Here is a 16,297-nt window from a genome sequence, read left to right on the forward strand (position 1 = left end):
TAGTCTATTTAAAGGTAAGCCAATGAGGAAGGAGTTGCAGTAGTCGAGGCGAGAGATAACCAGGGAGGGAATCAGGAGCTTTGTGGTTTTGTTGGTTAGAAAGGGACGTAGTTTAGAGATGTTGCGGAGGTTGAGGCGGCAAGCTTTGGAAAGTGATTGGATGTGGGGCCAAAAGGAGAGTTCAGAATCCAGGATAACACCTAGCACCCTGACCCTGGATGTGGGGACTGGTGTATGGTTGTGCCATTGCTTTTATTTAATAAGCAATCTTAAAACAGTTGCAATCATGAAAATATTGTCCAACATTTGTAAAAACACGATAAATACACACTTTATGGCAAAAGTATGTGGACATCTCTCCAAATTTTTAAGTTTAAGTGTTTTGAGTACAGGGTACTGGTAATGCTACAGCATACAAATACATTTAAGAACAACTGTGTCCTTCAAAGTAGTATTGGTTTGGGGAAGTCCCTGTTCTGTTTGAGCCTGACTGTTTCTCTGTGCACAAAGTCAGGTCAATTATGAGCATCTTTATGTTACAATGTTGTAATTATGTTACATCTCATGTAACTTCAGTGACATTTTAATGAACAAAAGAATTATGGGATTTTAAATGGCACCAGACCTTAGAGTAGATTAAAAGTAGTATTTATTGATTTTTTTTTAAAACAATTCGGAGTATATGTTACACAGATATTACACTACATTTAATTGACCCTAATTGCAATGCACTGGTATCACCAATAACCCTCATGTGAATAGGGAGCCCTCAATAATCACTTTGTACATAAGGTAGTGAAAACAAACATTGTTTCCTAATATCCAGATATCCAATGGTGGCTATTTGAGGGTTGGGGGTGTCCAACCCTCAAGATACCTTGTATTTCTACACTGAATTGTGTATTTTTGACTATTTCATTATAATTTATTTTACTGTTATTATATAGTACCTGAACATTGTTATAGGAGAACATATATCTCCATCTTGACAGAATAGGACTGTTAACCCTGTGCCTCCAAGCTGAAACACCTTCAACATTTTAGGAAGTCTTTTTTTCTCCAATTTGACTATCCTATAACAGTCTAAACCTAGTCTATAAATCTTGTCTAATGAACACTGCAAAGAAATGTCTGTTAGGCCCCAGTCACACCTGTGGATTTTTGGTGCAGCTGAATGTGTGGTAAACTGCACACAAAATGCCCATCAAGACCGTTAGCGGCTACCAAAATGAATTACTCCATTAACATCTCATTTTAAAGAAGATAATATAAAATATAAACATTCACAGAAAAGACAAAATGATAATACCTGGTAAAGTAGTGACTAGCTGACCTCTAATAAAATCATCTACTTCTTCTGGCTTTAAATGATACTGTCCATCAGGTTTAGCTTTCCTAGTTGCCATCCTCGCCAGAAGAATGTTAGAGCCTTAAAAAAAAGATGTAATAATTACGTTTTGATATATGAAGTCACCATATCCAAATTTAAAAAAAGCCTAGTCCTTACCTTGCGGGCGTGCTCCCGAGTCCGGCATTTGCGTCTATAGACACAGAATGCCGGGCTCTGCCCCACCCCCTGGCGCCCGCGTCATTGGATTTAATTGACAGCAGCGGAAGCCAATGGCTGCGCTGCTATCAATCTATCCAATCAAGAGCCCAGAGCCCGTGGAGAGAAAGACAGCGTGTCCCCGCCGACTGAATGAAGGGGTTCAGGTAAGTAAAACGGGGGGGCTAGTGGGCTGGAGACATAGGATGCATTAAGGTGAAAAAACATGAACCTTTACAACCGCTTTAAGGGAAAACTTTTCCCAAGATAAGCAGTTACCAGGACAATGAAAACACCAACCCCACCTTCGGACACAGCTAATCACAGATGGCGGTAAAGGGCCAATCACAGTGGCCCTTTACCATGTGATCAGCTGTGTCCAATCACAGCTGATCACATGTAAACAAACTTGCCAGTTGACGGCATTCCTTTCCTCACGCTCTGTCACAGCATGAGGAGAGGAGGAGAGCTGGTAAGCAGCATTTTTGACAGCACAGATTTACACTGATAATCAGAGCACTGATTTTTTTTTGTCTTATTTAGTTTTTTTTTTTTTTTGCTAAACAAAGAAGAAAACCCAGTGGTGATTAAATACCACCAAAAGAAAGCTCCATCTGTCTCAACAATTTTTCAAAAATGGAAAATTTCATATGGATACAGTGTCGCATGACTAATTGTCATTTAAAGTGTGACAGCGGTGAAAAATGAAAATTGGCTTGGGCAGGAAGGGGGAGAAAGTGCCCAGTAATGAAGTGGTATTTATTCATGCAAAATCTTTATCCAAAAAGAAAAAAAGTGGTTTGTTGTAACTGCTTATAAAGTGTGATCTGGAGTCAGACTTCAATTTGTTAGTGGTACTTAATCTGCAAATACATTTAATACTCCCTCCCCGGCTGAAAATGCTGCGATCTGCTGTGCCTCCTTTTCTTATTCCTCCAGAGTTGACACACTAATACCGGGGGTACGTTCCTGGTCAGATCACCAGGTGAAAACAGAGGGGGGAAAAGCCAAAGAACATAAAACGAATGCAGCCACCACATCTAAGGACTGGTAAGTTGCAATACAATACAATTTTTGTTTTGGGTTTAATACAGCTTGAAGTTTAAGACCAGCTTTGTTTGCAAAAGGTAAAACCAATTTTCTAATTTCTCAGTCACATAATTGATAAGTATAATTATACAAACCCATTCCTACAGAAGCTGAGCACAAAGTTTTCTCTTTAATTTCAGCACGAATAGCACTAGCAACATCATCAGGGCTTAGTTTGGTCTCTGCAAGAATTTCTGTGATATCGACAAGGGCTTCATCACAGCTCACAGCTTCAATGTCATGAGTGTAACTGGTGAATCAAAAACACAAAGGATTATGGTATAAATTGCAATGTTTTTTACTGTGTAATGTAAATTATCATTTTATTCAAATACACATATACTGCAACACTTTAACCTTTTCGCTGCCAGGCTGTGCCCTGCTTTTAAACTCAGCTCACCAGACCGTTTTTGCAATTTTTCCATTGCTTTATTATTTTTCCCTTACAGCTTTCAGAGTTTGTTAAAAACTCCCCAAGCCATATATTTTCAGAAAGCACATGACCAGTAGAATACAAATAAGATGCTAATGATTTTTAGGGTACAATGATATTTGCGCAAATGTTTATCAAAGTAACATTTTTGCAAAAAATTGACTAAAATCATTATAAAAGGGTAGAGTGTAAATCAATTCCTACCCTTAGGAGGTACCATCACTCAAAAAGCGAATACAAGGATACATAGTGGTTTTGGGACTTTGCATGTACCTCCTTGGGTATAATAAACACTGACCACTTATTTTAAAAACTATTTTACATATCTTTATTCAAACTTTTTCCACAATTTCTTAAAAAAGGTTTGTTTTAAAAACAAATTATCACAATGGTTGTCCAGGGAGATATTGTCCTGGTCTTGGGATCCAATTTTTTTTTGCAGCCAACGCATTTCGCGGGCTAACTTGCTTCGTCAGGGCCTCAGATCCATTTACATACTGTAGTGGTGTACAAAAAGAAATTACAAATACGACAATTAGAATTTAACAGCAAATCATATTATATATTATATTCAATCTCAAAGACACTTAACAAATGAAGTTAGAAAAGATTATATCCGCTGCGAGAAATCACAAGGAAGGGTGAATATCGTATGTAATTCCTTAGTAGTATAATATAATTAGCGTTAATTGTAATGGGAAAAAAAAAAAACCAATATATATATATACACACATACACACACACACACACATATACATCTATATATACATGCATACATGTGTACACATACAACTTACATACAAGTATTTAATCACCTGTGTGGTATTTGCAAAATAGTTGGTGGTGAACAGCCTGGTTGGCCTGTGGGGTCTATCCTCAAATAGACCTGCCCACGACCGATAGAAGACAATACTGCAAATCTGGGTTGTCACAAACTTGGGGCTGCAGGAAAACCATTGCCTGGAAAACGCTGTGTTTTAACGTGTTCTTAAGTTATCCAGAAGGAGCTGGTCACTAATTGGCCTCCTATGCATAATGTATTCCTAAGGGGCAGCCGGACTGTCTGAGGTGGCCATTGTCTATGATAATAGGATTAGTTCTAGTGTCTGAGGTGGCTATTGTCTATGATAATGGGAGTAGCTCTTATCTGATGGTTTTCTGAATAAATTCAGTGTTTCTCTAATAAAGCAGTTCTAATTCTGGTTTGTTCCAAAACTGGTGTTGCCTAGTTATTTGGGGTAACTACAGCTATATTCACTGGCCTCGTGTTCCAGAGCTTGGGAAGCAGCTTCTTGCCGGAGATACCCAGTCACGGTGTCTGGGGTCAGTCACCTGGGTATTAAGAAAATATAATGATATAAAGTCTCTCTGTATAAAAAGATTTAATTGATGTGAGAGAAGAGGGGGTGGGGGGGAGAGAAGGGAAAAGGGGAGGGTGGAGGGAGTGGAACCCATGGGGATAGGGCAAGGGGGAGGGGGAGGGAAAGGAGGAAATTTGGAGGGTAAAGAGTTGGGTAAGAGAGGGGGGAGAAGGGAGAGAGTGTGAAGCAGGGAGGGGAGGCAAATAGGGAAAGACCTGGGAAAAGGGGGGTGGAGGGGAAAGGGAAAAGGGAAAAGAGGTGTGCAGGGACCCAAAAATAGGGTGACAGAGACACTATGTGAGCAAAAAACTTCTCAACTATCGATTATGTAAATTAGGGTGGTAGATTGGCAAGGAGGAAAGTTTAAGTTGGTACGGGTAGGGTAGATCTGATGAAAATTGTAAAGTAGAAATTGAATCAAAGTATCTAGGGGGCCCTCCACTTAAGGTATTACCTATAAAAAGTACAACGTATATATGTTGCATTTAAGATTCATTAAATACAATACAAGGTAAAGTAAACATGAATGGAGGGTTTCTTAAGATCGCTTTGAGATTTACCTGTATCTTGTGTAACCCAGCTTGCATCCAGCATCACATATGCTCTGGCACAAATGGCAGACTGCAAACATTTGCTCAGGAGTTTGGCTTATATGTGGGATGAGGTACATTAGGGGGGAGGAAGAGTGTTCCCTGAGGCCGCAGCCACCGCTTGAGTGCAAGACCTGAACTGGCTGGTAAGGTTCGGGGGGTGGGACTGGTTTAATCTCCTCAGCTATCGTGCCAGTACAATGTGGGTGGGGACTCCATAGAGTATTCACCCAAAGGTAGCTCCACTTCCAGTTTTTTCCAGGGACATACACACTCTGCCACTGAAATCCGGCTTTGGATTTCAGCATCTGAGGGTGCTGACAGCGTTTGTCCATTGCAAAACAAGTCCACTGCAGAACCTGCCCCTCCAGTCCTTGAATGCTCTCTATGGCCACCTGTAGCGCATGGTTCTCTTGATGCAGTTAGACATCCCGGCAGTATTTGGATCTATACCTCTAGGAGATATAGAAGGCTTATACTTCTTAATTGGACAGCATCTCCTGAAGAAGCCCGACATATGGGCGAAACATGTTGGGAAGTTCATCCTACAGTGCTGTACCGTTAGAACTGTGTTAATCTGTATATGCCAAACTGTTATGTTTTATTTTATACATTTTTTTGCCTTTCAAAATAAAAAATCTTTTATCAGTATGTGTGATATTGATATTGTTGTTAATTACCTTGCACCTAAAAAAAATTCCAATTTCCACTTCTATATCTTCATATAGAAGTGTTAGGTAATCTCCTACTGGGCATGGAGAAACCACTGCAAGATTCTTATAAACAATGCTAGTTTTGGGGCACAGCACATTTTATCTTCACACTGCTTAAGCCAAGTAAATAAAAAAATTAGGATTTTTATAACAGCTTACCTGTAAAATCGTTTTCTTAGAGTACATCTCGGGACACAGAGCACCATGGTAATCACTATGTGGGTATATAGGCACCTTCAGATGATGGACACTGGTATACCCAATACAGGAAGTTCACTCCCTATATAACCCCTCCTCCTACCAGGAGTACCTCAGTTTTTGTAGCAAAGCAATATATCTAAACCCCAGAAAGAGGGGCGGGACCTCTGTGTCCTGTGATGTACTCCAAGAAAAGGATTTTGCAGGAAAGCTGATAAAAAAATCCTATTTTCTTTATCGTATATCATGGGACACAGAGCACCATAGTAATCACTATGTGGGACGTCCCATAGCAATGCTATTTGAGGGGAGGGAGACAGGGACACAGAGCACCATAGTAATCACCATGTGGGACGTCCCATAGCAATGCTATTTATGGGGAAGGAGACAGGGACACAGAGCACCATAGTAATCACTGTGTGGGACGTCCCATAGCAATGCTATTTGAGGGGAAAGGACAGGCAGCGTCGAGATCCACTGTCGCTAAGTGGATCCGGCAAGTTATAATTCAGACTTATGATTTAAGGGGGGGCACTCCCAGACTTGAGGACCTATACTGCTGCCTGCAGCACACTGCGCCCAAAGGCGATATCCTCATGCCTTCTTACATCCACCTGATAAAACTTGGTGAATGTATGTACTGAAGACCAAGTTGGCGCCTTACAGATCTGAACCATGGAGGCTTGGTGACGCACTGCCCAAGAAGCACTAACCACCCTGGTAGAGTGCGTTTTGACTTGAAAAGGTGGAATCTTACCCCTTAAATCATAAGTTTGAATTATAACTTGCCAAATCCACTTAGCGACAGTGGATCTCAACGCAGACTGTCCTTTCTTAGGACCCTCTGGCAGTACAAACAAGACATCAGTCTTCCGGATCTGAGCAGTCGTCTTTAAATAGACCTTGACTGCTCTCACCACATCAAGACAATGTAGTGACTTCTCTTCCCTGGAACATGGTTTTGGAAAAAAAACAATGGCAGGACAATATCTTGGTTCAGGTGAAAACCTGAGACCACTTTTGGCGGAAAAACCTGGACGAGGGCCCGACACCACTCTGTCCTCATGAATAATCAAGTATGGCTCTTTACAAGAAAGAGCAGCCAATTCCAAAACCCTCCTTGCTGAGGATATAGCAACCAAGAACACCAACTTCCTTGTCAGAAGGACTAAGGGAATATGCTGTATCGGTTCAAATGGCTATTTTTGTAACACTGACAAAATTAAGTTCAAGTCCCAAAGGTTCAAAGGTGATCTCACTGGCAGATTTAGTCGCATCACCCCTTGTATAAAACCACGGACTAAAAAATGTAAAGCAAGCGGTCTTTGAAATAAGACAGATAAAGCTGAGACTTGGCCCTTAATAGTACTCAAGGCCAACTTCATCTCTACCCCTAATTGTAGAAAGGAAAGGATTCTGCATATGATATACCTCCGAGGGTGTCAACCCTTGGACTCACACCAGGAAACATAAGCCCCCCCAGACTCTATAATATATAGTTCTGGAAGCTGGCTTCCTTGCATTAGTCAAGGTAGAGATAACTGACCCAGAAAGCACACATTTCTTCAGAATATGGGTTTCAATATCCAAGCCGTTAAATTTAGAGTTCTTAAGGTAGGATGGAATATTGGCCCCTGCGAGAGTAGGTCTGGCCGTAGTGGAAGGGACCATGGATCCTCCACCGCCATCTTTACGATTTCTGCATACCAGGACCTTCTGGGCCACGCTGGGGCTACCAGAATTACCGGCTTTCTTTCCAGCTTGATCCTGCAAAGAAGTCATGGTAGCCAGACCCGGACTGGCCATAGGGCACCACGGGCACTTGCCCGGTGGGCCAGGGGCCGTCGGGCCACATGTGCTTGTGGGGCCAAGGCAGCCGAGCTGTTCCTTGAGCCCCCGCTGCTCACCCGGCCTCTCCGCAGCTGGCTGGCTGGCCAACCAGCTGCCATTACTGTTTGGCCGGGGGCGGAGACTACAGGTCCATGAAGTGACCATGAAGAGGAAGGGGATCTAAGCCAGACGTGGCCGCCAGAACAGAGGGGCAGTGAGTGTGGCTCCCCATGCGTGCACCTGGATATGAGGAGCAGCTGCATACACAGTAAAAGAATCTATCTCTTTATTTTTCTCCTACAGCCTCCGAATGTCTGCTTCTCATTCTCTCCCTTCCGTGGGCATTCTGAGGCTGTAGGAGAAAAATAAAAGAGATGGATTCTTCTACTGTGTATGCAGCTGCTTCTCCCATCCAGCTTCTTTCTACTGTCCCCTAGTGCTCTCGGGCTCCCACCATGCTCTCAGGTGCCCCCTCCCCATGCTCTCAGGCTCCCTCACTGCTCTCCACCCCCCCATGCTCTCAGGCTCCCCTACTGCTCTCCAGCCCCCCCCATGCTCTGAGGCTTCCCCACTGCTCTCCGGCCCCCCCCAGTGATCACCAACTCCCCCCAGTGCTTTCCAGCCCCTGTACACTCCGGCCCCCCCAGAGCTCTCCAGCCCCTCCCAGTGCAAATTAGCCCCCCCGTACTCTCTGGCCCCCCAATGCTCATCGCCTCCCCCATGCTCTCCAGCCCCCTCAGTGCTCATGGCCCCCCCCATGCTCTCCAACCCCCCCAGTGCTCATCGCCCCCCCATGCTCTCCAGCCTCCCCCCAGTGCTCATCGCCCCCCCATGCTCTCCAGCCTCCCCCCAGTGCTCATCGCCCCCCTTTACTCTCCAGCCCCCCAGGGTTCTCCAGCCCCTCCCAGTGCTCTCAGGCCCACCCAGTGCTCTTCAGCCCCCTATGCATTCCAGCCCCTCTGTGCTCTCCGCCCCCCCCCCGTGCTGTTCGCCTCACGTGTTCTCTGCGCCTGCTTGTGCTCTCCAGCCCCCCGTGGTCCCCACCTCCTTAGTGCTCTCCGATCCCCCCCAGTGCTCTCCAGCCCCTCTGTGCTCTCAGCCCCCCCCCCATGCTCTTCGCCTCCTGTGTTCTCTGCCCCTGTTTGTGCTTTCCACCCCCCCCCGGTCCCCATCCCCCTCAGTGCTCTCCGAGCCCCCCTGTGCTCTCTGGCTCCCCCCAGTGCTCTCCACACTCCTACATGTTTTCCAACCCCCCCCCCCCCCCCCCATGCTCTCCGTGCCTCTCAGTAAATATGCCATGGGCTGCTCAGTCTAAAAAGCCCGGGCCTATTTTTTGTCCCTGTCCGGGCCTGGTGATAGCAACTGAATAGGGTGGAATGCATAAATCAGTGAGAACTGATCCCAGGGGTCATCAACGCATCTGTTCTGCATGTGAGTGGATCCCTTGTTCTGGACACAAAGTTGACCAACTTCATGTTGAATTTGGACGCCAGAAGATCTATGTCTGGAGTCCCCCATCTTTGGCAAACAGCCCGAAAAATCGAAAAATGACGGGGTGAAGGGACCATTCCAGTCCCCCTGCCAATTCTCTACTCCCGGAATCAAGACTGCCAATAGGCATGGAACATTGCTTTCTGCCCAAGTTAGAATATGGTTCACCTCTCCCTGCCCTGCGAGACTCTTGGAGCCCCCTTGGTGATTGATATAGGCCACAGCTGTGGCACTGTTGGATTGGATCCTGACAGGACAATCCCGTAATCCGAAAGTCCAGACCTTCAGAGCCAGACGCAATGCCTGAATCTCTAGGATGTTGATGGGCAAGGCTCTTTCGGTTCTTGACCACTGTCCCTGGACAGTTGTCTTTTCTAGCACTGCTCCCCAGCCTGAAAGGCTGGCATCTGATGTTACCACTTTCCAGATAACTGGTCTGAAGGATTTTACTTTCGGCAGATTCTGGGTTAGTAACCACCAACTGAGGCTTTGGGACACCCTTGGGGACTGCCGCATTGGCAAGTCTAAAGTTTGAATCTATAAATATTATATATTAGCACAGTGATTAAATAAATAATGGGATCCTATAAAGAATAAATAAACTAATCATATATATATGTCCAGTAAACCACACTAAATATAAATGAATTACTGTTCTTCCAAAATGCTTGTAGATTTCTGGAGATGCTGGAAAAAAGTCAAATACCACTCATTTGTAAGATAAAACACAGAGGAACAACGATACCCAAATGATCAGGTGTGTAGTCTCTGATGATGTTCACATGTGGTGGATTGCTTTCAAACCTTCATTGCTTTCAATCCTTCATAGATCGATATTGCTCAAACAAAAGAAAGGGCATACCTCATTGTGCAAATAAACTAAAAACGACATGTGGATAATACAACACAATTGCACTCACACATGCCCTGCAATAAGGCTGCATTTAAGAAGGTCAGTTGCATATATTTCAGAGACAATCTCCACACTTAGCTGTTCCTGCTCAAACAGCACTGGGGTTACTGGCTCCTCCTACGCATTACATCACTGGCACGTTACTTTTTCAAGGTTTTTTTTTCATGCGTTAACAAACCTTCAAGGACCGGGTCTCTTTTTATCGGGGTTCCACTCCCTTGGACCTGTAATAGCACCCCGCCAGGAAAAACTTTAGGTAATGTAGGCATGACCAAAGCCCTGGGTCCTGGGGTCTAGCCCTGCAAAGAGAGGTGTTACAGGCAAAACCTTGTGCTTCGTATACCAGGCCCGGGCACCATCCACCTTGGCCTCAGTGGTACTTTGGATGGATCCGGTCTGTGGAGGCTATTTAAATCCAGCAAGGATCCCTCCTGGAGCTCCTCAGAGCACATCTTCACTCGTGATCAACACCTTAGACACTGACGTGTCTTAGACACTGGTAGGAGGAGAGGTTATATAGAGTGAACTTCCTGTATTGGTTATACCAGTGTCTATCACCTGAAGGTGTATATATATATACCCACATAGTGATTACTATAGTGCTCTGTGTCCCGTGATGTACGATAAAGAAAAGAGGTTTATATTGCACAGAGGGTTCCCTTTCCTCTTCTTCAGTTGTCCCCCACCAGCGCTATCCACATCTTCTTGCGGGTATACGCATAGCAATCCCTGCTGCCTGAGTCTCCTGTGAGACTAGGAAGTGAAGGGAGAAGACCCTGCAGACGAGCACAGTGCAAGATTGATCAAAGGAGATAGGTAATTGTTGAGAGGCACAGGGGTGGGGGGATGTTATTATGGGTTCCTAATTGACAGCTAGCAGCTGATACTGTGAAAGGATGACAGCTGGCAGACCTCGCGGTCTTTGACTGCACTGGTCCCAACTAATGGGACCCCATCAGAGTTGCTCCTAATCATGTAATAACCATATCGGGTATGACATGGTAAAAACTTGGCTTTGTTAGTAAACAGCTGTTACTGACAGCAAAGTCTATAAGGACATGTATGAGCGACAACCCTTTGGGATGAATTAGAGCGGAGACTGCGAGCCAAATGCGCTTCTGGAATAATGGTCAAACATTCCCATAGACACACTCCTAAACCCAATACTTTTGACAAAAGAACTGTATATCCTTTAGCAATGTAAAAAAAAAAATTAGGTAGAAAAATTAGTCAACAGAGTTATTGTCAAGTTAACCAAAACATACAGACTCTGTTAAATTTAGTATGGACATCTAGGCATCAGGGAGCTCTGCGAACAAAAAAGTGTATAAAGAATGCACTCAGTACAACTTAGACTCTTTTTACACTGAGTCGCCTGTCCGTTCGTGTTAAAGGGCTGTTCGCTTTAGCGCTGTTTAAGCAACGCTAAAGCGCCGCTTTTCGGCCACTAGTGGGGCACTTTTAACACAAAAAAAAAAAAAAAAAAAAAAGGGTAAACAACTCCCGTTTTGCAGTGCTTTCAAAGCTCTTTGAAGGCGATTTGAAAGTGTTGCCTATTCATTCCAATTGGCAGGGCGTTTTGGGGGCGCTAAATACAGTGCTCCCAACCCATACCAAAGATGCTGCTTGCAGGACTTTTCGGAATGTCCCACAAGTGCACTGCCCCAGTGTGAAAAGTCACACTGCAATTAATAGGGGGCAGTTTTCAAGCACTTTGCAGAGGCCATTTCTAGGGCTAAAGCTCCTGAAAACTGCCCCAGTGTGAAAAGGGGTCTTAGGTAAAAAAAAAAATTCTACAAATCTAAAACAATTAATTATAACAAAGGCCTAAATATAAATATAATAGACTAAACAACCTGAGAGGACAATATAAGAAACAAAACAAATTTGCTCAATGATGAACAAATCATAATATATAGGTTATAGGTGTCATTCCAAGGAACCTTTACCTTGCCAATGTTCTATACAAGGTCATGGAAACGTCTTTGTATGCATCAAAATCATATGAAACAACTTGTAGATCAGGACACAGCTGCTTAGCTTTCCCAAACATCATTCCATTTCTCACGCCAGCCTGCCTGGAAAACAATGATAAAAGCTTACTGAACAGCTACACAAAACAAAATCACTTAATTAAAGGAGTTCTATAGTCACAGCATACACTTCCATTTTTTAACTTCAGCATTGTAATAGCAATGCAAAAGATAGTTATTTTTGGCAATTCAATACAAGCTTATTTGAAAAATCTCCTTTAATTCCTCGCTGTCTGAGCCATTCTTATATATTTTTTGCACACGTTCAAAATAATAATTTTAGACCTTAAGATTAGTTAAAACCCCCAAACATTATATATAGTGCCTTGAAAAAGTATTTATACCCCTTGAAATTTTCCACATTTTGTCATGTTGCAACCAAAATCGTAAATGTATTTTATTGGCATTTTATGTGATAGACCAACACAAAGCGGCACATAATACTGAAGTGGAAGAAAAAGGATAAATGGTTTGCAATATTATTTTTTACAAATAAATATCTGAAAAGTGTGGCATGCATTTGTATTCAGCCCCCCTGAGTCAATACTTTGTAGAACCACCTTTTGCTGCAATTACAGCTGCTTTTTATGTCTCTACCAGCTTTACACATACAGAGAGTGATCTGTGAACAGCAATTATCAAGTCTTTGCCACAGATTCTCAATTGGATTTAGGTCTCTGGACTCTGAGTGGGCCATTCCAACACATGACTATGCTTTGATCTAAACCATTCCATTGTAGCTCTGGCTGTATGTTTAGGGTTGTTGTTCTGCTGGAAAGTGAACCTCTGCCCCAGTCTCAAGTCTTTAGTAGACTAACAGGTTTTGTACTAAGATTACCCTGTATTTGGCTTCATCCATCTTCCAATCAACCCTGACCAGCTTCCCTGTCCCTGCTGAAGAAAAGCATCCACACAAAATGATGCTGCTGGGGATGGTGTGTTCAGGTTGATGTACAGTGTTAGACCCAGTTCACACTGGTGCCGTGGCCGTGTTAGCGCTGTTTAAGCGGTGCTTTTCGGACGCTTTTAACCCCAAAAAAGGTGACAAAAATGCCTGTGTTGCAGCGCTTCCGAAGCGCTTTGGAGGCGCTGCCCATTCATTTCAATGGGCAGGGAGCTCCCAAACCGCTCCAAAAGATGCTGCTTGCAGGACTTTTCCTAACATCCCAGAAGCGCTCTGCCCCAGTGTGAAAAGACACACTGAAATGAACGGGAGGCGGTTTTCAGGCGCTATTCGGAGGCTATTTCTAGCGCTAAAATGCCTGAAAACCACCTCAACGTAAAAAGGGGTCTTAGTTTTTTGCCACACATAGCATTTTGCTTTTAGGCCAAAAAGTTCATTTTTGGTCTCATCTGACCAGAGCACCTTTTTTCACATGTTTGCTGTGTCCCCCACATGGCTTCTTAAAAACTGCAAACGGAACTTCTTATGGCTTTCAACAATGACTTTCTTCTTGCCACTCTTCCATAAAGGCCAGATTTGTGGAGTGCATGACTAATAGTTGTCCTGTGGACAGATTCTCCCACCTGAGCTGTGGATCTCTGCAGCTACTCCAGAGTTACCATGGGCCTCTTGGCTGCTTCTCTGATTAATGCTCTCCTTGCCCGGCCTGTCAGTTTAGGTGGACGGCCATGTCTTGGTAGGCTGTACCATACTCTTTCCATTTTCGGATGATGGATTGAACCTAGCTCCGTGAAATGTTCAAAGATTGGGATATTTTTTTTATAACCTAACCCTGCTTTAAACTTCTCTACAACTTTATCCCTGACCTGTCCGGTTCCTTCACCTTCCTGCTGCTGTTTGTTCACTAAAGTTCTCCAACAAACCTTCACAGAACAGCTGTATTTATACTGAAATTAAATTACACATCTTTATCAGAGTAAAGGGGGCTGAATGCATGCCACACTTTTCAGATATTTATTTGAAAACCATTTATCATTTTCCTTCCACTTCATAATTATGTACTACTTTGTGTTGGTCGATCATATAAAATCACAATAAATACATTTACAATTTTGGTCGTAACATGAGAAAATGTGGAAAATTTCAAGGATTATGAATACTTTTTCAAGGCACTATTTCCTGAAAGCAGACACTCTGGGAGAGTAAAATGATGGTAGTTCCATTTTTATGTGACACGATATTTGTGCAAAGGTTTTTCAAGCGCAAATTTTCAGTAAAAAAATACACTAAAGTTAATTTTAAGGAACACAAATGCAATATATTACCCGGTTCTTGGTAAAATAAAAGATAAGGTTGCGCCGAGTACTTGGGTACCCAAGATGTCAAGCTTTAAAATTGCACGAACATGCAAAATGATAGCAGACTTCAGAACCCTATTTTTTTCCCATAGGCAACACTTTAAAAGCCCCATACAGGTCCTCACTTTAGAGTTAACCATGAAAAATGGCCTTAGAATTACTGCCCCCATTCAAGCGTGCGCAGCATTATGTAGCATGTGTAGCGCAAGCAACGTGTTTATACATAGGTGCCTTCAGGTGGGTGCGTTTGTGTGTATGCATGTACATGAGGGGTGGTATCAAAATGGGGGGAGGATTCCTAGCGCTTCGGTGTAACTTTTTGACAAAAAGCGGCCTATGTAATATAATTTCTTTGTGTTGTGATAGGTTCTCTTTAATGAGACATCAGGGGTTTATTATCCCCCTGATGTCTCACCTGCCTTCCACTGAAGTCAATGAAGCTCAGATTACTCTCCATTAGCACCAGAAACCAGAAGTTCTTTAATACTAGGAGAGATCAACCTTTTATTTTAATACACACATGAACTGTATTTGTTAGTCATTATCATGCAGTAAATGAAGTCTGGCATTACCTTGCTTCATAACTACAGGATGCAATTTCGGCCAATGACAGCTGTGAGGTATCCAGGTTCATATCATTCTTCTGCATGGAGATAAGATTGTCCCGTGCACAACTACCCTGGTCCACTCCATTTATTTGGGAAGAGTCAGCATTGCCCTGAGCAGATTGCTCTACTGTATTGGGGTTTTCTGAAAGGGCACAGAAATTATACATTTACAGAAATAAGCTTCAGAATCATGTCTTATAAACCAAAATATTCAATTATACAGGATGCTGCTTTAAAAAAAACATAAATAAAGCGTTTTACGACACTTACTTCATCGGACATGTTTAAAGCGATCAACTTAAGTACAACCAACCTGTTGAATTTTTTTGCATGCAATTACTGCTGCCAGTTATAGCCACCAGCAGTAATTATGTTTACTGGTATTGTTTTGCCAGCAGAGAACCTACTAGCAGTGTGGGAGGGATTCCCTCATCAACAATGATTGTGTAGATGGGGGGGGGGGGGACGAGCAATTTTCTTTCCTGCAACCAAATAAGATCACATAATCTATGTCTATGCCTTTGTGTCCACCTTCCAGAGGACAGCACTAATACCCAAAGGTGAGCCGTGTCCTTCAATGAACAATAAGAGACAATTTATTTAGCGCTACAAATCATTATCACATGCATGCAGAGTCCTCTGGTACAAAGTCATCCTTTTAAATCCTGTACAAACTGTTTTAAGCTTTACAGTGGGTAACATTACTTCAAGAATATAGAATAAATAACACAACAGAGTTTGAAAAGTAAATCAAGAGGGTTTCTATTTCTAAATAATTCATAGATTATAACCTCATACCCTTTTCTGCTTTGCTCTTCAATATCCTATTCTGATAATACTCCATCTCCAACTGAGGATTAGCACCTTCACGGGAAGACACTTTTCCACTCCCTCTATTACTTGTAACAGCTACTGGTCTTCCTACAGAGTGATGAAAATAAATAAATAAATAAATAAAAACTCATATTAACCACTTGTACGTACATTTTGTATATACATGGAAGGGTGGGTCTACACATTTATAAAATACAGGCAACAGATAATACTGAAGGTCAATTTATTATAAATTTATATAGAAATAAATTAATCATTTTTTCCCGTGTAGAAGATGATTCCTACTCCAATTATACTATGTAATCCTAACCATTATCAGATCAGCAACAATATCAAACAGCACATATGACGACTACATCTTTCCAAGTATATGGTCACTGTGGAACTACCTATCTA

General features: G+C 42.8%; 1 protein-coding gene across 1 annotated transcript in view; it reads right to left on the reverse strand.

Moving 5' to 3' along the window:
• Positions 1-16,297, reverse strand: part of REV1 (REV1 DNA directed polymerase) — a 115,676-nt gene that overhangs the window by 57,589 nt on the left and 41,790 nt on the right. The window contains exons 8-12 of the mRNA XM_073614713.1: positions 15,866-15,988; positions 15,032-15,209; positions 12,114-12,242; positions 2,731-2,885; positions 1,310-1,429 (exon numbers count right to left, since the gene is read on the reverse strand). Of these exons, the coding sequence (XP_073470814.1) occupies positions 1,310-1,429; positions 2,731-2,885; positions 12,114-12,242; positions 15,032-15,209; positions 15,866-15,988 (705 nt within the window). The remainder of the gene's footprint in view (positions 1-1,309; positions 1,430-2,730; positions 2,886-12,113; positions 12,243-15,031; positions 15,210-15,865; positions 15,989-16,297) is intronic.

This window comes from Aquarana catesbeiana, linkage group LG02, assembly GCF_042186555.1.
Source record: "Aquarana catesbeiana isolate 2022-GZ linkage group LG02, ASM4218655v1, whole genome shotgun sequence".
Lineage (NCBI taxonomy): Eukaryota > Metazoa > Chordata > Amphibia > Anura > Ranidae > Aquarana > Aquarana catesbeiana.